At 37.0% G+C, this 23,854-nt stretch overlaps 1 protein-coding gene across 2 annotated transcripts in view; it reads right to left on the bottom strand.

Annotated features, from left to right (window-relative positions):
• Positions 1–23,854, bottom strand: part of CACNA2D3 (calcium voltage-gated channel auxiliary subunit alpha2delta 3) — a 381,968-nt gene that overhangs the window by 75,217 nt on the left and 282,897 nt on the right. For both annotated transcript variants that reach the window (XM_063164664.1, XM_063164665.1), the window contains 10 exons: positions 16,742–16,825; positions 11,748–11,819; positions 11,454–11,515; positions 9,544–9,611; positions 7,804–7,849; positions 7,554–7,651; positions 6,526–6,619; positions 4,851–4,946; positions 3,571–3,692; positions 2,944–3,024 (listed from right to left, as the gene is read on the bottom strand). In XM_063164664.1, coding sequence (XP_063020734.1) covers positions 2,944–3,024; positions 3,571–3,692; positions 4,851–4,946; positions 6,526–6,619; positions 7,554–7,651; positions 7,804–7,849; positions 9,544–9,611; positions 11,454–11,515; positions 11,748–11,819; positions 16,742–16,825 — 823 coding nt within the window. The remainder of the gene's footprint in view (positions 1–2,943; positions 3,025–3,570; positions 3,693–4,850; positions 4,947–6,525; positions 6,620–7,553; positions 7,652–7,803; positions 7,850–9,543; positions 9,612–11,453; positions 11,516–11,747; positions 11,820–16,741; positions 16,826–23,854) is intronic.

The raw sequence follows: 23,854 nt of genomic DNA, 5'->3' as shown, positions 1-23,854 counted from the left end.
CTTGATATAGAAGACATGGCCACAGAAAACACTCAGCTAAAGAAATGTGGAACATAAATGTGCTCAAATCTAAAGAAAGCCCTGCCTGCAGTACCACTGTCACCTCCCTCCTGCAACTAAACTGAACACAGCAATAAATATGATGCTACTACACTTACATTAAAGATTTATCTACCGATCTCCTACAGAAATTTGCATTCATTGAAGTAAAAAAAAAAAAAAAAAAAAAAAAAAAATCACAATCTCAATTGGAAGAAGCAGGAGAGGTTTTAGAAAAAAATTACATGGGCTTTTTGCCAAGAAGCAAAGGCATTCTGACAGGGAACTGGTATTAGTAGGTACAGATGGTGAAACAGCAGCAACACTCAATTCCTCTGCAGTAACAGTTGCCAGACTCACTGATTTCAGAAATTTTTGCCTATTTTATGCAGTTGAATCTTTGCTATTTGCATTAAGCCTTAGACTTTTATATGAAATCTTTTATAAGTGATGGGTTTCCAAATAAAAACCACAAAGCTCTAACAACAACAAACAAAAAAATCCCACTACAAATGAACAACAACAAAAAACCTCAATGACCCCAAAATAAAAAAAAAACCCCAAAACCCAGTCTATGGATTTTGCAGTAAGTGTTGGTTTTGTTCCTTTTTTCCCCTCTCATGGGCAGGAATAACTCAGTTTTCCATTTTATAACAATGTTCTTGTTTCTTTCTGCCAGATTCAAACTCTAGTAGTGATCTGCAATAAACAACATTCTGGCACAGCTTAATTTTCAGTCAAATCCCTCTAGGGAACAGAGTGATTTAAATGAAATGTGTATCCCATCCTGCTGCTTACTGTAATCTACTCAGACCAAATGGGGATAAGGAATGCTTACGTTACACAAATTAAAATGAGATGTTTTGGCCAAATTTGAACTCCAATGGAGGCATTTGAAAACATTACCCATAATCTTACTTTAGTCTCCCAAGTCAAGCTAATAAAAACTTCAAACTTCTCCCATCTATCACTGCTCCAGTTTCTGCCTCCAAATCCATTTTGCTTAACACAGAATATTGTCAGTCTTATAAAAAACCTAAAAATTGAACTACAGGCTGGGTACTTTTTTGAAAGTTTTCTGAGGGAAACTAGGACTGACAAGTCACATTGTCAGTGTGACTGAGAGGCTGCAGCTGGGTCAGTGATACTTTCATAGAACAAAGTTTGTATGCACCCAAAGTGAATTCCCCCCAAAAGAAAAATCACCTGAAAACACGCAATACAAGAGGGAAAGGAAAAATTATTCAAAATAAACTCTTAAAAATACATCCTGTTGTAAACAAAATATCTAGCACATAAAGTTTACAGAACTAGAAATAAAAAACCACTGATATGCTTCAGAGTGAAGGTACTCTGCTCTTGTCTTTCATGGCATTATGATTTTACAGATACTATGGAACTCTTCTCCATGCTTCGGCATTAAAAAGCTTTCAAGCCTCTATGTTTATTTTAGATAGAAAGTATAGTCCCCAAGCAATTTTAAATGTTCAATAATAAAGAGAATTATTGGGGGAATGGAAGCAACATCTGCTTTTCTCTGTTACAATTACTAAAAATGAACAACCCCAAAACTTGTTGATGATGTATTAGAGATAATAACATGTGAGACCCTCTCAAAGTTAAAACCAAATTGCAAATAATTGTGGAAAATGAATAAATATCAGGATATCTACTAACCCTACACATTTTAGAGATGATGGAAAACTTCATGATGAAACTTTTTCTAACTCCAAGAGAATTCTAGAAATAACACGTCAACCTTCTTCCTTGTACAGTGAAAAATCTCAATTACATCTCCAGCACTTTGTAGGTAACTGCATTGCCATTACTTTATAAATGTTATTTTATGTTTTAACAGGAGTATGAAATGAAAGTTGAGATCTCATGAAATGTTATAGAGGAGTTCAATAATTTCTGAAGAATGCACCTTGTGGATTGGAGTCAGAAAGCTGCTTTCCTATTGACCTTCTAAAATCTTTTCTTATTAGTGGAAATATGCTGTGTTTGAGGAAATATTCTGTATTTGAAATTTCCCTTTTTTCCGGCACATTATTGTTCTTTCAGTATTGTATTCACTGCATTTTAAATAGTAGGTTAAATACAAGACAAAAAATTGATGGTTATTGCTTTTGCAGTAAGTATCTAATTTTGTGAGATAAGAGACCTTGGATTCTGGCAAAATAAATCATAAGGTTTATCAAAATTCATTCTTTCTTAAAGGTCAGTAACCATTGGGAAGTAGAAAAAACTGGTGAGATAAGCATCTGAACTTGAGTTAGGAACATCCAACAATTTCAAAATTACTTACTCTCATTTTGAAATCAGTGTGTTTTATCTCTATTCTGTAGCTGCCACACTTCACCTTTTAGTCTTTAGGTACTGTTATACTCTTGGCTGACAGACAGTAGAGATTTGTTATTCAATTTCTATGTTCTGAACAAATCACATCTTTGATAATCTAGACAAACTCACCACATTGTATTCTGTTATAAATCAATCCTGTTATAGCACAGAATTTTCAAACATGAAGCCTGGGTGGAATATTTACACATCAGATACTCCTTTCTTATATTTCCTTTTCCTTATCATAATAATCTGATTTATGATGATAGAAAATTTTGTCTACCAAAAATCCTTTACAGATAATGATAATTTCCATAAAGTCATACTCAAGAGCTCACAGGGAGGTTTGAGAGTCAATTAATAAAGGATCAAGTTCTTGGGGAGAGGAAGCATTAAATGCTCTCCACACTTAGCCATCCAATTATATTTTATAGGTGCAACTGCATCTTCCTCTCTCCTAAAAGATTTGATATCTATACGTGCAAACCCAAAAGAGAAAGTGAGAAACTCACAAACTGATTTTTAAAAATTAACAACATGTATAAACTACAACAATTGTACCTGCAACCACTGGGGATTTCCTGTCATCCAGAAGCTGAATAGCAGTACTGGCTGTCACCACATTGCTCTTGTTGGAAGTTTCTGTGGGGTGTATTAAGGGGGTGAAAATTGAAACAATCCATTGCAAACCAAGGAAATTTAGGGTTTTCCCCCCTGATTTTAGATAACAGTCCATGTGGATATAGTATTCAGAAAATAAAACAGGCAACATCACATATGCACAGAACATACTGGCACTGACATTTTAAATTCCCCAGCATGCCAAAAACAAACTTAAAACACTGAAATGAGCCATCAGATTTTGCCTCCCCTGCTAAAAGGGGCAGTGAAGGTGACAACTGGCAGGGCTTCTCAAAAATATGGACATTGACTCTGCTGGACTTGTGCTGCTTAAAATACTTGTTAAAATGTAGTTCTACCTACGCAAATGGTAAAATGAAAAGTGTCACACCACACTTTGGGGATTCACTTGCAGACCCACGAAACACACCCGGGTCAAAGTAGCTGCAAATTTCAACGCCTATTTCAGATCAATATTTGAGATCAGCTACAAAGCCCACTCTGTACTGACACTCTTGGGATCCTTTCAGCATGGTTCAGGATTCAAGGAATGACAAAATTACAGACCTGTGCTGAATGGGATTGAGTAGACAAAGCTCCCAGGTATTTGTTCAGCAGCTCTTCTGTACCAGAGTGGAAAATGATCAGCGTTAAAAATGTTCTCCTTATCTTCAGATGTCAGGAAGTCTCTTGAGAAAAAAAGAGAGAAAGAAAACAATTGTTGTTTGTTGCATAGCACATAATGGTTTCTAGCTTTGAAAAAAGCTAGAAACAAAAAAAAAAAAAGCAGGAGTCTTTTACAAAAGAAAAGGGTTTAGCACAATTTTTCTAATAATACTTGCTCAACAAAAGAGTTAAATTTAGTTACTGATAATTATTTGTGACACACAATAACTTTTATTGTGAAAGACATAAAAAACACTAAAACCAGTACCTCTAAGTACCACTGAAATTGTTTTTAATTATTTGTGTAAATAAAAAATGCTTAAACTAAAAAGCCTTTTTCTTTCAGCACAATATAAGAACTGTAAGCTGCACAAGGTGGAAAAGGCACTGGAGATTTGCTAGTCTGTTACCGCTGGTGATCACTCTTAGGTAGTGAAAAAAAGGTAATTTTACAGCCTATGTTCAAAATATAATGTAGGGGATGGTAGAGGACAACCAAGTACTTTATTCCTCAATAATTTCCACAAATTCTGTCTGTTGACAGAAGAAAATTTATGCCAAGAACAAGTATAATTTCCAACAACTCCATTGTTCTGGTTTTCTGTCCTACAGTGACAAATTGTAGTGCTGTTGATGTCACCTACTTGTACAACAATATCTGTCCTCAGATAAGCCCACAGAACTTTATATTCAATCAAGTTAGTTTATCAATAAATATTAAACACAGATTTTCTTTTATAAGCATAATACCTCCACTAGATTATGTCTTCTCCAAGGAAAATGGGAAACTCTTGTATGATGAGGTCTCCTGATTACTCTTTCACCCAGTCCAATTCTGTCCCTTGTGTTTATTTCAACACCAAAAATATTTTCCACAACAATGATGCAAAATCCCTGAAAAAGCCTAGAGGTATTTGTTTTCAGGTGGTGTAGTAAAAGATGTAGCATGTTTGTAATTTCTCTGAAGAGAGATGTGAGGCTGCAGTTGTGTGTGCAGGGAAAGCAGATTTATAGGCTGCAGGTGTAAAATAGTCCATTGTTCTAAATGTTCCAGTCAAAGAACTAATTTAAGGGACCTTAGGATATCTCTCTAACTTGCTCTGTGTGAAGGATTAATAAAATAGACTATTTTTTTTTTGTCTCTTTTCTCCCCTGGCTGCCAGGCAGAGTTTGTTACTCACTGGTTGGTCAGCTGCTCTGGCCCCACAAACAGGTTGATCCGAGAGAGCCCAGTGCGTGTCCCAAGGAAGGCAACTTCCACCCCCTTGTCAGAGTTCCTGAAACACAGCAGAGCCAAAGGCTGAGACAGTAAACAGATAGAGCTGCTTCCCTGCCACAGAAAGCACAAGTGTACATGTCTTTAAGATTATTCTATGCACAGTTCCCTTATTTATTGATTTATTTTTAAATACTGGTTTTAAGTTATAGCCATCTGGGTTTTGAATGGTATGCAGTGTAGAATTGCTATTTAGACTAAGAATCACTAAAAAGCCAAACACAATAAATTTTGTAGGATTTGTAGGAAGGGATTATATGGATAGAATAATAGAATAAAAAGGTGTGGCATAGCTACATACAAACTATTTAATAATCAATGATACACAGTGATTCTGAGATGGGCAGGAGTTCCCAGTCCACTCAACATTTCTGTGCTATATTTATGCTTCAAGTCATAGCTGTGACTATTGTTTAGGTAAGCAAACATTTTAAAACAGGCAGCTGAGAGTTAGACTTAGCTGTCATCAGAACAGGCTTTAGCCTCTAAAACCTGGGAAAAAAACCACGGTCATGGCAGGCAGCTCAAACTGAACTCCTCTGCTGCACTGTTATCAGTACCAAGCTGTTTTAAAACCAATTCTTATATGGCTGCAAGAACTTCAGTCCCATTACCACAAAACCAGGGACCAGAGGCATTTTCTCATTTCATGAATGAGACAGAATGAAGAAAAGTCAGAATCTGAAAGGGCTTCAAAAGTCTCTCCGTGGCGTCATTCCACAGCTGTCCTTGTGCTTTGGATCTGCTATTCCATTGTGTAGGATGACACCTTGCACCTCTCAATGGCCACAGTTTATTAACATGCAACTATTTCTTATATTTATCTTTCCAGAGAAGGCTGGGTAGCTCTCTGATGAACCAGATCTTATCAGGTTGCTTTTATTTATTCATGTTGTTTTTATTTATGCTGTACAGCAAAGTATTTTTTCATTCAACTTCTAGAAAATGGTTGAAATTGAGGAAAATCTTATCAGGATAATCTCCCAAATTGCCTTTCAACCATTGCATTTCATGCAAACTGCCAAGCTTAATACCTGTTTACTCCAATATGGATAAAACCTTGTTACTTAACACCTTAGTACATCATAGCATAAATAAATAAAGTAGAAGATATAAACTCTGAAAAGGACTGGCTAATCTCCTGACTCTTCCTAACAGGAACCTAGATCACAAGTAGTTCTGGAAAATAAACATATCAAGGATTAATGAAATTATTTTCCAGTGCAAGTTTTTCTATATATAATTTATTCTGAGGCAAAGTACCAATGGCATCAAAAATTTTGTTAAATTGTACATTAAATTTCCCAAGTGCCCTTTGTTAAAAACACACAGAAGTATAAGTTGCAATTAGGGTACAATTTCACCAGTTTTATTGTGGAAATTTCAGCTAATCATCATTACATACCCTGTAAGATAAACACTTCACATTGAACTCAAACTTGGTGGCATTTAGGATTCAAGAGTTAGTGTAATATTTTCATGGATATCAGGAATTGTAAGACATTCTAACAGTTCATTAACATAAATAATAAAAATACAGCCATGACTGATGAATAATGATGGACACAAAGATAACTTACTCTGATTTATTCAATGCTAGACTGGTCCAATAAGCTTCAATTGGTGCACTCACAACAGCATCAAACAAAACTTCCTGGATCAATTCTTTATCACCTACCACAGAACAATAAAATCAGTAAATGTATGTGCATATAAAGACTTTTCTTAGATGACTAAACAATAGGGTTTTCTTACATTTCACCTTATCTGTGATAAGCTTTCAAACTTTTTCACTACAAAGGATTTACTACATAATATTACACTGTGTTTTACCACAATACAGTTTTTCACATATAATTTCATTGCATTAGTAACAATTTTAGGTCAAAACTCAATGACACTCCACGTAACTCATTCATGGTTATATTACCTAATGCTCATGTCTGCATGTGCCATAAGATTAAAACAAGTAGACCTAGTAAGAGTCACAAAAGCTCTGCATTTCTGCAAACATACAGAATATGCACCATCTGATTTTTTCATTCTGCTTTGCAGTTCAGAAATGCTAATTACATATGTATCCTCCCTAAAGTACTAATGAAATATCAGGTATACTCTTCAGAGGCATGATCCAAGGATTGATTCCCATCTGTCCTGTTTAATTTATAAACCAGATGGGGTGATAATCTTGCAAAGTACAGCTACACCAGAACAGAAACTTGAATGTTTGGTACAGGCACATAGCTTACTGTAAAAGTTGAAAAATTGTATCATAATTAATACCAATAATAGTAATACATAATTAATTCTAATAAATAACAATATCTTTATTGATATCCTGAGAAAAGCTCAAAACCATATGAAAATGCAACATCAGCTAAGCAATCCTATCACTGGTTCAACTAAGTAGCTTTGCATTTTGTGGCAGGTTAAGTATGACAGCTTTTGGCTGGGATAAGCCTGCAAATCCACGTTTAACCAAGTACTTGCATTGGAGCAGGGGCTCCTTCACTGGTTGGACTAAGTAGATTTGCATCTTGTGGCAGGTTTGTTATGACAGTTTCTGGCTGGATAAAGCCTGCAAATCCACATTTAACCCAGTACTTGCATTGGAGCAGGGGCTCCTTCCCTGTGAGGTAGCGTTTGATCGCTTCCAACTGAGTCATCTGCCGGTGCTCAGGGTGCAGGTCAGTGTTGCAGTAGGACCTGTGAACACGTTGTCAAAACAGTAAAAAGTTATTTGTACAAGCACAATCTTTCTTTGTCTTTGAACATAAAGAATTGTTCTCTGCAAGCACAAACAATATGAAACCAAGGAGGGTAACAGACACTAATTTCATGCTTTATTTAAGGCTTACCATTCGTCTGCTAAAGATACATCAGGGTGTTCTAAATCATGTAAACCTGTAACGGGAATAATAATGGGTTATTTAGGGAGAAGTCTGGGTAACAGATGGTTATTTGCATACACTCCATAATATAAACCCTTCTTGGAAAGTGCATTATTACCATAATGAAATAAATCACAGTAAACTATGTTCAAATGCACTTCAGGGTCTAACAAACCGGCAAAACTAGTTAAATCAAATCTAAAACTGAAAAGGTATGAAAAAAAAAATTGTGCTGATATGTTTAACTTATGTGAGTTTTTCACATAATATATTTAAAGTTTAGAAGATAATTTGAGCAAAAGCAAATGCAAAATGGTAACAGACTCCTGTTCATACTCCCGTGTTCTCTTTGGCCAGTAAAATTCTTTATGCTAAAATACACACTTTTCATTTCATGTGAGCTGTTCTCCTCTCTTATAAAGAAAAAATTCATTGAGGACAATTCCCTCAAAACCTAAGCACACAGCCCATGAACACAATCACCAATTTATGGGATTGTTCAGAAAAGGTTTTTTGTACTAACAGGTCACACATATGCTTGTAAATAAGAACCATATCATTAGTTATATAGCACAATAAAAATGTACTTTGGTAATTTTAAAAAGTCTTAAACCACTTATCAATAGACAATAAGCAAATAGAGTTCAGAAGGCAGCATCTGGGTCTAACCCCCTGGAGTACACAATGAACAAGGACAGAGCAACCATGACTAAGGAGGGCAGGGAAGCCAAAACTGAGCTGAAACTGTGGTCCCTGGGGAGGACAGTGAGATGAAGTGAGAGAGAATCACTGAAGGTAAGAGTGGGAACTGTTGTGGTTCTGTTAACACTTCTGGGGGTGCATCTGGGACTCAGACTGCCTGAGATGTGTGACTGGATTAAAGAACATTGAAGACAGGGATGTTGGGAACAGTCTGGGGAGGGAGTAGCTCCAAGTCTCCTGTTTGTCTCCTTTGTAGCTGCTGTGCAGATACTCAAACTTCAAGGCACTTCTTTCACATCTCTCCTGAGAAGAACATATGTCCCAAAATACAGCCAAAGACCTGAAGAATTTAGCTGTCTTGCTTAACAACACTGATAAACAAGAATATTTGGAAATAAAGACTTCAGCATAAAATCAGAAAGTGTTCCTCTATTAAAACACTTTTTGCTCAGCAGCTTCTAAAATTTTCAACCTTCCCTCCAACACTCTGAAATTCCTCCACTCTCCTTCATCTTCAGATACCTTCTTGCCAAACAACTTTATGATTCACAGTTGACTCCTCCACTCATTTAGTTGGGGACTTATCAAAAAGCAAAACCAAGGAACAGTTTTTTCCCTGGGTACTTCTACTACTATCATAAACATGCAAATCCTTGTAGCTAATGCACATACCAGTTATAGCTCTGAAAGATTTCACAATGTATAGTCTGTGAAGAAAACCAACAGCCATTACAGTGTTCTTAGTGGTTACTTCATTCAGAAAACACCACAAGTAATTAACGCTGGGCTATGAGTTGTTCTCTGAAATACTGAGAGAAGAGGATGGAAAATGATCACATCTAAAGAAGATTCACAAACAGTCTGACTATGCCTGAAACCCTGTGAAGTAAAAGATCTTTAAGAAAAAAAAATAAGTCTAACACTCTTATGGAATCTGCAGACAAGGAACTACCAAATTACCAATAAAACTACTGTGCAAGCCACATGAGAAGTTAGGTACCTTACCTTCTTCTACAGTTACATTCCCTCTGAAGAAGTATTTTCCATGTCCTCTAGAGAGAGCCACACCTAAACTGTGCAGAGAAATAAAGCAGACCTTGAAATCTGTGAGACAAACAATAGCAGACATTCAGAGCTATTTTCATTTTTAACATTTCCAGCTCATGTACTATGATTAACTTAAAACTGTTTGTTTCCAAACCCTCACCAATTATATTTATTGTTCAATTAGTTGCTTCAATGATGTCTCAGTTCTGATGTGCCTGCAACAATTGGCTGTATTTATGTGTGCTTAGAGGTGCAGTAAACCATTATTCCCTGGCAAACTAATAAATGAGCCCCTCTAAGCTCACTGCTGTTCACCCAGCATGAGATTTCTTCAGCTGAGCCTTGAACATGACCATGGCCTCACAATGAGGGAGACAATTTTTCGTAAATCAGACGAAGCTGTTGAGAAAGTGCAGAAGTGTGGGAATTGATGGTGCTACTGACAGGAAAAGAATTTCAAATGTGACAACAGCATCATGACTCCTCCTGGACTAATTTTTCTGTGTTTCATATTTTTAGCTAGCATAGCTCTTTTGTATTGACTTCAGCTTCATAAATTCTCAACAGTTACACACTGTGTTTTGGTCTGGTTTTCAGTCTACCATTTAAAACATCCAAGTTTAATGAAGTGGCTGGGGGATCCCATGCCTCTTGCTATTGAACACAAACACAGAATACCTTCTGGCATTCATTCATTGAAGGGGATTATCCTGAGCTAGGAATCTGCAGTAATCAGCAAGACTGCAAATGCATGGGCTAGTACTTGAAATACATGGAAAGGCACCAAATCCAAGAGCACACAAACTGCAATCAACAGCTCAGTCTGGGAAAGGGCTGAACACTAAACATCTTTGACACTGCAGTGTGCAGTTGTCCCAAATCTACACAACAATCCAAAATGAGACACATACCATGATGAAAAAGGAATTTTCTTAACTATATTTCTGTCCTTAGCACCATAACTCACACTACACGCATGTACATAGCTCAATTTCTGTTTACCTAATAGTGCAAGAGTGCCAGTGCCAAAGAAAAACAAACAAAAAAGAAATTCAAACAGCAATCAGAAAAAAACTGCACAACATGAAAACAAAACAAAAAACCCGCTGAGTATTATCACCCATCAGTAAATTTTAACATGCATTAGAGGTCAGAGGAATGTGCCTATAGTTTCTCTGTGTGGTAATGTAGCTCAAGTTATGTGAAACTCTTCCATTGAAGAAAATTTCATTTGAGTATCACAACTGCCAAACTCCTGCCTCAAGTGCAAAGTACAGTTAGGGCTCTTATGTTAGCAGATTATTTCTAGTTCAAATATGAGCATTTTTGAAGTGACTACCTGTTTTTCCTTTCCTTTTTTTTTTTTCCCTCCTAAAATACATGCAAAAAATACCAGCTTACTTGGTTTTAGTTATAGAAATCCACTGAAGGTTGTTCAGAGAAAAAAACATCCAAACCTCAAATTGGAAGTGAAATACTATCTCGTTTTACATTACATTCTTGTTGTGGAAAAAAATAATAAAATGGGGCTCAAGATGTAGTTACTTAAATGGATTATAGTATTTATAGCTCTCCAAGTACTTGCGAAAGCCTTTCGTTCAACGTAAACCTCAACTGAATATTTTTTCAATGAAACGTAAGCCATGACAAACACTGGGACTTTGCCTGTGTGAGCTTGCACAAACTTTCCATCCCTGGAAAAGCTGAAAGGAATGCTGGTAGGCTCCTTTTCCTTGCTATTTTCAGCATTGTCCAGGGATATTTCATTGTCAGCCTGTGCTGATGAGCTTTTAATGAGTTCACAGGGTCTGTATAAGCACAAATCCAATGAGTTGGGTGAAGCGTCCATTTATTATGGCCGGCTCTACCTGAATGGAGTACCCTTGATGTCTGTATAATAGTAGTCATTTGTCATCACCAGGACCCGCTTCTAGATTCACAACAAGAAAGTCAGAAGGAGAGAGGGGAAGAAGTTAGTTTGCTGTAAGAAATGTATAAAAGATCAAGTGGTTAGTCACTGACATAATTAGAAGCAAAGTTTACATTCAGTGAGTGAAAAAAAAAATACTGCAGGGAGCCATATTTAAAGCCAATCTTAAAAATAATTTTAAAATTATCTGCTTGCGTTATATTTAGTTGGAATACTATTACAGATATTTTACCCCTTTGTCCACTGTCTTCTTCACTTCCATGGAGAATTTTCCTGTTTTCCGATTCACCATTGCATTTCGAAGCTGAAATGAAGGAACTGTGTGTCAATTCCTTTATTTACTTTTGCTGTAATCCTTTAAACTCTGAACTCTCCAGTACATTCATCTGGCCTAAGTAGCACTCAATTTTCTTCATTCCAATAATTCTACTACACACTGGAGAACCCATTTACAGATTTTATTAGTGACTGTATAGGCCAAGGCTCCTGCCATACTATTTCAAGCTGAAGTATAAAAGACAGGAGTTCTCAGCATCCTTCATAGTAAAATACCTTTTTGAGTAGTAATCTGGATTTTATTTAGTGTGAACAGTGTGACTACTATTCAGTATTTACTGCATGACAAGGCAAGGACTAGATTCCTAGCTGGATTTAACTGGTTAGACCACTGTTTAAATACATTAACATTGACACAGATAACAAGGAAATAAAAAGAGTAAAAAACCCTTATCTTACACTATTTATTCTGCTTAAGAATCTATGTTGGGCTGCATCCTTAACTAGCACCAGAATCTTTATCCTAACTGCATCAAAAATTAGCACTAGGCCATGAAAAACAGAATGGACCAGTAACATGATCCAGGGGGAACACACAGCCAGAGTGCTTCTCAATTCCCTCTGGTTGTCCATTGGTGTCCAGGCACCCCTTGAAAGGTATTGAATTTTAGCTCTGTAGTGGAGTCCTAGGCCAGTCACAGATTTAACAATTGGCCTGGACCTCTCCACGTCTTCCAAAAGACATTTTAAATCCCCTTCAAAAATGTGTTTCATTGCTTTATAAGCCAACAATTCAGAGAAGCTAGGGAAAACGGAAAACAAATGGAAAAGGCTTTATACACAATGATTTAGCTGCTGCTCTGCAAGTTCAATCTGTTACTTTTTAGATCACCACACAACCACATACACTTTTCCTGTAATTTTCTTTTTCTACATGAGCTACAGGCTCACAAATCTGGGAGCTGCCAAGTCCCTGGTCCCTCATCCCTAAAACCTCTGCCCTTAGCACACCTTGATGGTCCCTGCCTTCCTCCCAAAGGACACACAACCTCTCTCACAAATGAATGTGCCATGATGGTGAGAAGAAGATTAAAAAAACCCAACAGCCATCCCCCAGGCCTGTAAGCCAAAATGTCCATCAGTGTCCCCAAGGATGAGGACAGGGTCTCTGGGCTGAAACTGAGGAAAGACAAGACAGGTGTTTTGAGAAATCCTCAGCCTTCAGGTTTTGAATTTTCCTATTCATCAGTTCAGTTCAGGGAAGAAATTAAAAAGTTGCTGTTTAGCAGTTACAGCATGCATAAATGGAAACATTTAATTTGAACAGTCTTAGATTTACTAATGGAAGATTTATTTTGCTTTTTGTGGGAAAAAGCACCTATAGATCTTTCACAGCTGTAATTTTCATTACAATTTGAAAATTCCACTATTACAAATCAATTTAGCATTTAAAATGCAGGAAAATATTAGCAAAATGAGCATTTTTATGTCTCTTCTATTGCATATCTCTCTAAACACAATTTTGGACATCATGTTCCTGCTGAATAAATATCTCCTGTTCTACAATACCTCATGCCAGATTGAGCAATTCAGTTGAGTTTTAAAGAGATATTGTGAAGACAAATGTCAATGTGGTCTGCAGGCTGAGTTAGTATGGAGGGGACAGAAAGTCACCAAACTTGCCAGTGAAATATCTACTTTTATTCTCACAAACAAGTTGAGCATGGCCGACTTATCACAAACTGCAAACTTTGCAGCTCTTTAAATTTAATTCTGGGGCATCTAGTTGTGAATTAACAGTCTTACTCCTCTGTCAGTGAGTGTAAAAGAATAATTTTTAGCTGGAGGCATATATATAATAAAGCATATATTTTACTGTAGATTTTTTTAACAATACATAATAGGCAATTCTGGAAATAGTTTCCTATTTTAAGTTTTGTGGTTTTGGACTTGGAGAGCTGGTCTTAATTAACCATCTACTTTCTAACATTTACAGAACAGTTTCATTTATCTTTAACATGGTTTTCATTTTTCTCCTATTGGTGCCTGTCGTTGTCCAAGACCCATTCCTCCCACAAGCCTCAGGCAAGTCATAGATTTACTAAAAGGATCTCCAAACTCTCAGTAGTGTTTAAGATCAAGCCTGCATGTGGGATTTAGAGTTTTACTCTTCCTTTTTTTTTTTTTTTTCCCCCTGCTTGCTGTGATTGCATTTCTTGGCTTTGTAATCTGGTTTCTCAGCTCTTCTGCAGTTTCATCTCCCTCCTCAAATGCATAAAATAAGCACTGCCTCAGCTGGCTTCAAGCCCCAAAACATTCATTCATGGTCTTTTTTTTTATTTGGAAAAAAAATTATTTCATTCAGCTAGAAATTATAACAGAAGAATTTTAGGTGAGTTAATGAGAAAAAGGTTTCTATCCAAATTGAAACTTCTCCTCTTTGGTACTGTATATTTGCAAACCTTGCTGGAAGACACTGTTAACTTAACAAGCTCATGCTAAAATCTCTGTTTCTAATAAAATGCCTTAACAGCAAGATAGCAGGTACTGTTAAACTGGAAAATGAGCTGATATATTTATGACAACAATATTTCACAGTGAAAAAAATTCTAACCTTAGTTTGGCCACCTTTTCCTCATTGGATCACTGAAGAAAACCCATGTCTTCACCTTTCAGAGTAATAGGCATTATTGCTCCTTCAACAAAATATCTTTCAATCAATTCCTAACAACTCAGTTTCACTGCTGCAGTATGAGATCATTCTATATTCTTGGAAAACTATGTAACCATGAAATTAATGTGGCAAAAAGTAAGAAAATGTCTTAATCAGCTTCTACGTGAGTGTTTCATGGGAGAAAAATATACCAGTAGTAGTTTATGTTATTAAAAGCAGCTATATGAATACATGAATTCTTTGCCTCTGCAGTTGAATAAACAATGCTTTACTACTCAAGCTTGAAAAAAATCAAGAACGTCAAATCCAAGGCCTTGGGTGAAGCATAGCCACGTGTAGCTTGTTTCTGTGTTACAGTTAAAAACTCATTTTAAAGAAATATATTTTATAGGTGAAAGAAACATTCAGATTAAATGTATGTATATATTTTTCATCAAAATGTCAAATAAAATTTCTGCAGCCTTCAGATAATTTTTAAAGAAATTTTCAGAAAAAGTGATAGCGTTTATGGGTCTCAATCAGAGAAAACTGAATCTGGACTTTCATGTGTACTCAGGTAGAATCTCAATTATAAATAAAAATTGACTTTCAATATCACAGAAATAGCGCAATGTCCCATTATCTGAATCACTGAACTTCTACTGAGATACGATTAAAAAATTAATCGAAAATTAAGCAGAGGAAGTAATGGAAGAAATATGAAGGAAAAAAGAAAACAAACCAAGGAAAAAAAACAGCAAGAAAAATCATGAAGGTTTAAAATCTGTAACTACAGCAATAACATTTGAAAGGACAGAGGAGATTTTAAAGGTCATTAGCAGAGAAACTGATTGAATAACAAAGGATCAAAGTTAAGAGGAATAGCAGGGTATAAACCATGAGGCCAATGAGATTGGCAAGATTGCAGAAGGCTGCTACAATATATGAAAATCTTATGAGGAAACCTTAAATAGTGTGTGCATAGAAAATGACACAAAGCCATAAAAACGTTGAAAAAGTTTGTGTGTGCACTCCAACACAAAACTGCAGCTTAGGAAGTGAAGTGGCCTCTGAGGAGAGGCTGAGGACAATCTATCACCTGGTGAAACAGACCTTGCCTGAAACACAGATGAACTGCTGCACTATTCACCAAGGGGGTGGAGAGAGCGGGGAATGCAAGATATATATTTTGTAAGGGAGAAGGAAAGTACAGACTTCTGTCAGAACAGAGATCAAGAAATTAGGACATCTGAAGACTGACAAGACTCCAGGGGCTGCTGTACGTGATCCATCCCAGATTTCGGAAGGACACGACACAGTAAATATGGGAACCTTCAGTGGATGCATTCAAACCTCTCTGGAAAAGCAGAGGTACGAGGGACTTGAGAGGAGCTAGCACAGCACTGATATTTGAGAAGGGATCCAGGAGACATCTATGAAAAATACAGACATGCAGTCGTGACTTTGGCAGGGGGGACCTTCTGGGAGAAACTAAATTACGGGACAGAAAGGTGAACACCTGGAAAGTTACGATTTAATTAGGGACAGTCAGCACACATTCACACAAAACGGATCATGCCTAACAAATCAGATTTATGGAGGAAGTGACAGAAGGAACAGGCAAAGGTTAAGCCATGGACATAAGGAAAGCTTTTGATACAGTACTGCAGAAAAGGCCTAGCCTGAAAAGTAAGAAAGAATAAGATAAAGAGCAAACTACAGAGTAGATGGAGCGCTGAAAAATTAGGTTAATGGAAAGCATTGTGTGATAGACACAGAACTCCTGCTCCTGCAGCTACCCATGTGTCTGAAATTAGAGTTTGGAGTGAAACTCTGCTCTGCACATAAGTCGAAGAATCCAATTTTGTTTATTCATCTTCGTACAGTAAGTAAAAACCTCCCATTACTTCCATTAAGGAAAAAAGGATCTCATGGAAAGAAGTTAGGCTAATTTCTGAGTTTCATCAGTTGTCTGGGCCAGCCCTGAGGAGACATTCTATTCCTGTTTCTGGTGCTATATTCGCTATCCAGCACAAATACACAATGGGATGCGTGGAGAGTGCAAGGGTGATGAGTTTTACCAAAAATACAAAGAGTCTGTGTTTGTGGTGTATGCATACATAAGGAAGAAGCAATGCAAAACAGTTATAAAATTCTGCATTAAATAAAAGGGTCTATTGTCCTTCCCTGCCAGAGAGCAGTCAGGTGGCCTCTCTAATGACTACTTAAACAGTTTCCAGGTACAGTAGTGGGATGGAACAATATCTTCTGACAGGGTTTTAAAACCCATCACTTACCACATCATCTCTGTCTTCCCACTCCACCTCAGAAAGATCCACACTGCTGTAGTTGGGCTTTCTTCGTTTCTTCCCCTCTTCATACTGGTACCAAAAAAGGTGGAATAATTAGCACATCCCATTTTATTTGCACAACAGAAGATTTTCACATCAGAAGATTAAAAAAAAATTCTAAATGCATGCTGATGGTCTGCAATACATTTAGCAGTAGGGAGCTTGATTCCCACAAAGTGCACCATACTGCTGCATAAATGCTCCCTGTGAATGAAAAAACCTAAAACTCATGATTATTTGCATCATGTCTTGCCATGATGCAGAGCTTTTCTTGATGGACACACAGGGGGATCAAACTCAGCTGTTGTATGTTCTTCTCCCCAGATGGAAAATGCACGAGGCCTTGGATGTTGAAGTTTATGTTAAATATCTCCAACTGGCTCTTTCAGCTGTACAGGAAGTTATATTTACTGTAATCTTATCAACAAAATGTTTACCCATTTCACTTCAAACAAGATAAGATGCAAGTCTTTGGGAAGTATGGTGTTAGCATTTGCTGATATTCCATTTTATCTACAACTTCATGGGGAAAAGTAACACAGTAATAATGATAATGCAGGGGTTTTATCACTCCTCACTGCTACGCTGTAAATGGCACATTTAAAATAAACATTCTCGTGACAAATTAATTTGACACCGAGGTGTTTATAACGTGGGAAATTCTGCCCTCTGCTGAACATTCAAAATCAGCCTCTTAGTGCAACCACACAAACCTGGCCCAGGGGAAGAAAGAAGTACTTAGGAAGAATAAAGAATCTGACTGGATAAGTAAAATTAGGAGCCTACATTTGAAAAAAAAGAGTAAATATGGGAGAGGATTGGCATAATGTGAAATCTGGACTTTTATCAGGAGAAACCACAAGTCTCTTTATGAGGTATGACAGGAGACATTGTGATGTGTGAAATATCCCCAAATTGCTTTTGTGACTCCTCAGCAGCACCACAGAAGGATTGAAGCTGTACCTGCAAGGCAATATATACGGTTGATTCTCCTCCCTCAGGCCAGGACCAGCTACACCATAAAGCAAACCTGTCAGTGTCTGAGACAAGCAATTCATCACCACAGCCAGCAGTGCAGGCACTTTCAATCACGTTCTGCAGATCACACAGAGACCAAGGGAAAGCCTTGCTCTCTGAGATTTGAGAAGGTTGTTCCCATCCTTTCTCCCCTCTGAATTAAAAGTTCTCATATAAATCCCACAGTTGCTTTTGTAGACCACAATACTTAAAAATGGGAACAACAAAAATCTTCCTGAACAGAAAACTTTTAAGAATATCAAATATAACATATTAACACAAAGGGATTTTGAGATTTAGCACTGTAAAGTTTCTCCCAGCATAGGCTTGACTGAGCTTCCTTAATTTTTGCTCATAAAAAATTGGATACTCCAGTTTTTCTTACAGACAGTTCTCTTAGGAAATTCCGTGGGATAAAATCCCAAGAATTCTCATTCTTTTGCATTAAAAATTCCCAGTAACTCTGTTGGTGTAAGTTCTGAGAAGGGATGCAGATGCAATTGAAAAGTGCTTTCCTTGCCTTCTGCTAAAACCCACTGTTCTTGTAACAAGGTTGTCTACTTCTCTACTACTCTTCAACAGGTGGGTAGAGAGATGCAAAGAACTTCTGCTTTCAGCACGTGCTCATACTCCAGATTTTGAATTCAGGCAGCTCAGTCCTACAATTAATTTTTGCTCTGTGACAGCCCTGATAGCCAGAGAGATAACTATACCCAAAAACTGAAGTACAAAATTTGCAGCCAATATAATTAAATCTCACAAGAATAACATATGAGGGAATAACATCCCATTCATTACTAGGGCTTGATTTCTCTAGCTGGGATTTTTCAAGTCTTTCATTATGGCTACAGCTATATCAATATTACCTTTAATCTTCACAGGGAGTAACTACATCTATTCTCTGTGGCTGCACCAATTAACCAAATAAATCTTTGATCTGATTCAGTCATTCTAGAATAGAAATGGTTACAGTCAAGCTCTGAAATACTGAGGGCTGAACAGTGTTACAAAGACATGAGCTGGGATCATCTGAGTAGAGCAAACAGCTCCTGTACTGATTCCAATGTTTAATTACATCCTCCCTCACAGATGTTGGAGAGCTTCTGGACTATACTGCATTCTCAGACAGAGAATGCAGATCCATATTTAGGACAAGAAAACTGGATCTTGTGTGTCTGACAGCAGAAGCAGGCTTCAAACCCAAGGCAAACCATTAGCATCATGTTATGGGGCTTGTATTTATTTTAATCATATAGATTCCACACCTTGCACTCAGAGAGCAGAAACCAAAAGCAAACAAATGAAGATCTGGATAAAACATCCAAAGTTCTTCAGAAAAGAATCAGAAGCATTCATGTCTTAAAAATTCATAAAAGTAGACACAAAGCCAAAATCCCACTGGTCAAGCAAGAGTCAGGCTCTATAAGCATTCAAAGGAATTGCAAGTGCACTTAAATGCCTTTAGGACAGGAACTAATGATCCTCATGAAAATATCACCTTATTCCCAGCAGTAAATTTACACTATGCTTATGTAAACAGGGCATCAAACACCAATGCAGGCAGATCAGATATAAAATATTTCATAAATGTAATGCTGACAAGTCCATTCTCCTCTAGCTTCTTTCTGGGTTTATTGCTTAGCTAATTTCTTAGTAAAAGTTATTCATGGACACTGAAGCAATTCCCCAGGTTTTAAAAATACCATTCATCTATATCTTCTTCTCTGGTAGCAAACCTAATCTAACCTTTTATCTCTGGGGCTCCTGGGTAAAGTATAAAATGCTGATTTAAGCCTGAAGCCAAACCCATCTGCAAGATTACCATAAAGCATTGAAAAAAATCATTAAGGGACACATTGGGAAAGATAGAAACTAGGAATTCTACCAAATGACTCTGATTTAAGTACAGGAGAAAAAGAGCTAGATTTAAAATGTGTGCTGCTAATCTTTGGCTTATACAAAATATGAGGTGATATTATATAGCAGTTAAACCCCAGGGAGGGAAAAAAAGACACTGAAAAGTGTTAAATATCTGGACTGCCAAAGAAGAAACTTTTGGTTTGCTCAAAACTACAGCATGGTTCTAACTTATTGTTTGTGAGAAAAACTCATGATTTGCTTTTTCCATTACAATTAGCTTTATCATATCTTACTCAGTATCTTTTGTTTGAGACTGGGCCAGACTCTTACAGCATTGGATGATTCAAACAACGTGTGATGTGTGTTGCTAAAGACTCAACCACTTTTTCACCACCCTGTACACAACCACTTACATGTGCCATTATTAAACTCTTTGCTTTGATTTCCTTTATTTTTTTTTTTTGTTTTATTAACACAAGCAGTCCCAAACCATCTGCCTTGAATATGACCAGCCACGTGTTTGTAGAGTCAGAGTGCAGCAATCTGATCAAGGACAGAGCAAGCTCCATCTTAACAGCTGCAATCTTGGGTCTAAGGTGATTGGAATTTCTCAGACGTGCTCCATCTGGATAATGGGGAGGTGGAGAGAGGAAGTTGCTGTGATAGCAGCCTTGAGAGCATCACCAGACTTTAATGAACTTTCTAAGCCACAATGTGAAATCATCCATGAGAGAAGCACCTACTAAAAAACAAGCAAAACCTAGAGAGGTAAAATAATTTCACGGAATATCTCTCAATTGCCAAACTACTAATGTGTACAAAAGTAAGGAATTAGGTACTGAAAAAGTACTCCTCCAATTTTAAAACATAGCATCATTCAATGAAGTTTCAGCTTTTGGAATTAGCACTTTAAAATCTGGAAAATGTATTAATCTCATCAGGCTTTGAGAATGACCCCTTTTTCTTTTGTTTAGAGGAGACAAGCAAATATACTTTGCTGAGGTTGAATTCTACATAATACAATTGTGCACAATATAATTATTTCTATAACTAACTTGCACTAAGCCATCCTACAAAGGTATTCTTATCTACAAAGTCTGATAGGAAATCTTGAATGAAAAATATCAGAGGAAAAGCACAATTAACTAAAATTACACACTTTTCCATGCAGCTTTAAATAAACAGGCAGAGGTTGTAAGCACTGTCTTATTTGCAATTCCCTGGTCTGGGCAGTTTTTCAGCTCCTTCCTTCTCTCAGACTCTGCACACTAAATTTATTGTCTGGGGTACCTCTGACTGTCATAAAGCTGCAACTTTTGGGGTGGAAATTGCCTCAGACCTGACATCCCATGGTCAGTGCAACATCCAAGAGCTTCACCAGCCCTCCCAGCACCAGCTGCTGCTCTCTCCCACTGCTCCCACTGTGCAAGGGGAAAGTGTGATTTAAAAACAAACAAATGAAACAACAAAAAACCCAAACAAACAAACCAGCAATGGTAGTGAAAAATCCCCTTCCCCTCCTTCACCTGCCTGTAACCTGACAATACAACATCACCCCCAGTGACTGAGCTTTCATTCTCCCTGTGCTACTTAGCTCCAAAACATTCTGCCTGGGCATACATGTGAAGCAGCATCTTAATTTGGAATACTTTTTCCTCTGCTCACATGGTCCTGGTTTGTCATTTGTGATACTTTAATTTCACAGTTTCCATCCAGTCTGCAACTTCAAATGATTTCTTAGTGCACTTAGCATTGAATCTGTAGAACGCTAATAGTTGTTCAGTCAAAAAACAAAGTTTGTTTCAAACCTCACAAACACACAAACCTCCTTAGTTTAATATTAAAAAAGGTAATTGATTCTGTTAGGAAAATAGAAAAAACAACTTCCCTGTCCAAAGACAGATTTTCATGACCAGCCTATTATTTAAAATGTTAATCCAGAAGTTCCTAGGTTATGGTTAGTAGTAAAAACCAGTGATTTTGGATTGATTCTCCATGCCAGATGGTAGTGAAAAATTGCTGCACTATAAAATTTGCACAAATACTGCAAAGAGAAGCTGAAAACAGGAGCCATGTAATTTGCTAAGGAAAAGAGTTTCTAAGTTTCCAGGCAGAGAAAAAGTAGGAGCTATTAGATGTGCCATGCACACAGGAGAACTTGCTGGCAAAACAATAGAAGAAAATAGTTCTTGTCTTAACTATTAATACAAGACTTGTATTAACATATATTAACTAATATATATTAACTAACTCTGTCTACTCACTCTCCTAATATGTGTTTGCTTTTCAAACAGTGCAGTAATGTTTAAAATGATAAAACAATATATGGAAATACATATAGTGAATTAAAAGTCAACACAACATACCAGCTTTAAGTCCCACACCTTGAGCCTGGCCAAGGAGTTTATCAGCTGAGCTCAGGTTCTCAGGTGGATTGCAGACAATTATCACAGAAACATGGATGTGATTTACTCCACTGCAGAAAACAACCCCTCTGTTTGGGATTTTATTTGCATTCTCGGGATTTATCATTCGGGATTATGTAAAACTGGCAGCTGCTTATAATTATTTGGGGTTCGAGTAGAAATAATTAAAAACATCTGCCTTTATCTTAATACTACCAGACTTAAACCCATGAGCTCAGTTATACCTAACTTCAAAGCTGAAAGCAAAGAATAAAAGAAAGCTTCGCATATTGCTAACAAATTTTCAGTGATTCATTTATATGTACAACCAGTTATTCAACAGCCTTCAAACCTTTAATTATCTTTTAAATATATGTAATTTTGCACTTCTAATTAGATAGCAATTTAATGCTCTCACAGGGATTCAGATGGGCTGTCTTTTTTGAAATGTAAACTCCAATAGGAATAATCATTGGCATTCAAGTGATTGAATTCTTCAGTTATTTAAATGAACGTGAGGCATTTACACTGCTCAAATCATTTAAATATTCTGCTGTCAGCTACAGCTGTAGAGTTTTATGGAGTCAATGAATAAAGCAAGGGTAAGTGTAGGTTATCTCACGTTCCAGGCGGGACTCCCCAGAGAGAAATGAGATTTGCTGCTTCTGAAAGGCTAACACTGCTTAAGTGGGGCATTAATGTTTCCCCTGACACTCGGATTTCTCTGGTTTTCTGTATTAGGAGAAACAAATTTTCTCAAAATTTACAGCTACAAAAGACTTAATACTGATCTAGAATCTTCAAACACTGCAGGTCCTTCAGCTTAATGCAACACACGGTGACAGTTCCCATTCTAAGGATGAAATGGGAACTCACTCAGGCACCTGAACCACCAACATATTTTGGGGAGGGCACTGAAATATTACACAAAAGCTTTGATTTCTAGGTGTAACTTTCCCTGTCAAGACTGATCAAGTTAAAGATGTGCATCCTTGTATAGAAGGGCATCAGTTAAATTCATTTACTTTGGTAAGAGCATTCACAAACAGCCAGTCATAAACCCCATTACAAGTCTTACAGAGCTTATTTTGAGAGTGAGAATAAATGTCTCAATCTTCTCAGAGACAGAGGATTTTGATTTAAATAAGACATATATCACAATAATCATATAATCATAATAATAATATAATACATATATTACAAAATCTTTAGTAAGCAGAGATGTCATTAGATTAATTCATAAATCGGAACACATTTTAAACCTCTGATTTATTTTTAAAATGGTAGAACGTAAATAAAAGATGCAATTTTATTCAAGAAAATATGCATTTGTCTTTAAATGCATGTTTTCTTTAATTAAGAAACTCAGGCTCCTTATTCAGGAACTCTGAGTATTCTGCCCTAGTAATTACTGAAAAAACCAAATCCTGTTCCCCTCCCTGAACAAAAACACAAATCCCATTGCTAACTATGAATCAAAAAAGCCACAGACTTCATAAAACCTGGTAGCAACCTTGCTATTATTTATTGAAAACCACGCAAACATTAGGGCTGAGAGGCAGCAGCACAAACCCCTAACACCAGATAAGGTTCACATGGCGCTGATCCGTGACTGAGGCTGACACTCATCTTCCAGGGACATTCCTTGATTTCTCTGCAGTCCCACCACACTTCCCTAAGAAAGCAGTTTTCCTCTGGCACCAACCTTCAACAGACTGCAGTGACAGTGGCAGCAATGGGCAATTAACCACAATTAAATTTAGACAGGTTAAGGTTG

Source organism: Melospiza melodia, chromosome 10 (assembly GCF_035770615.1).
Source record: "Melospiza melodia melodia isolate bMelMel2 chromosome 10, bMelMel2.pri, whole genome shotgun sequence".
Classification (NCBI taxonomy): Eukaryota; Metazoa; Chordata; class Aves; order Passeriformes; family Passerellidae; genus Melospiza; species Melospiza melodia.
This window is presented reverse-complemented; position numbering and strand designations above follow the sequence as displayed.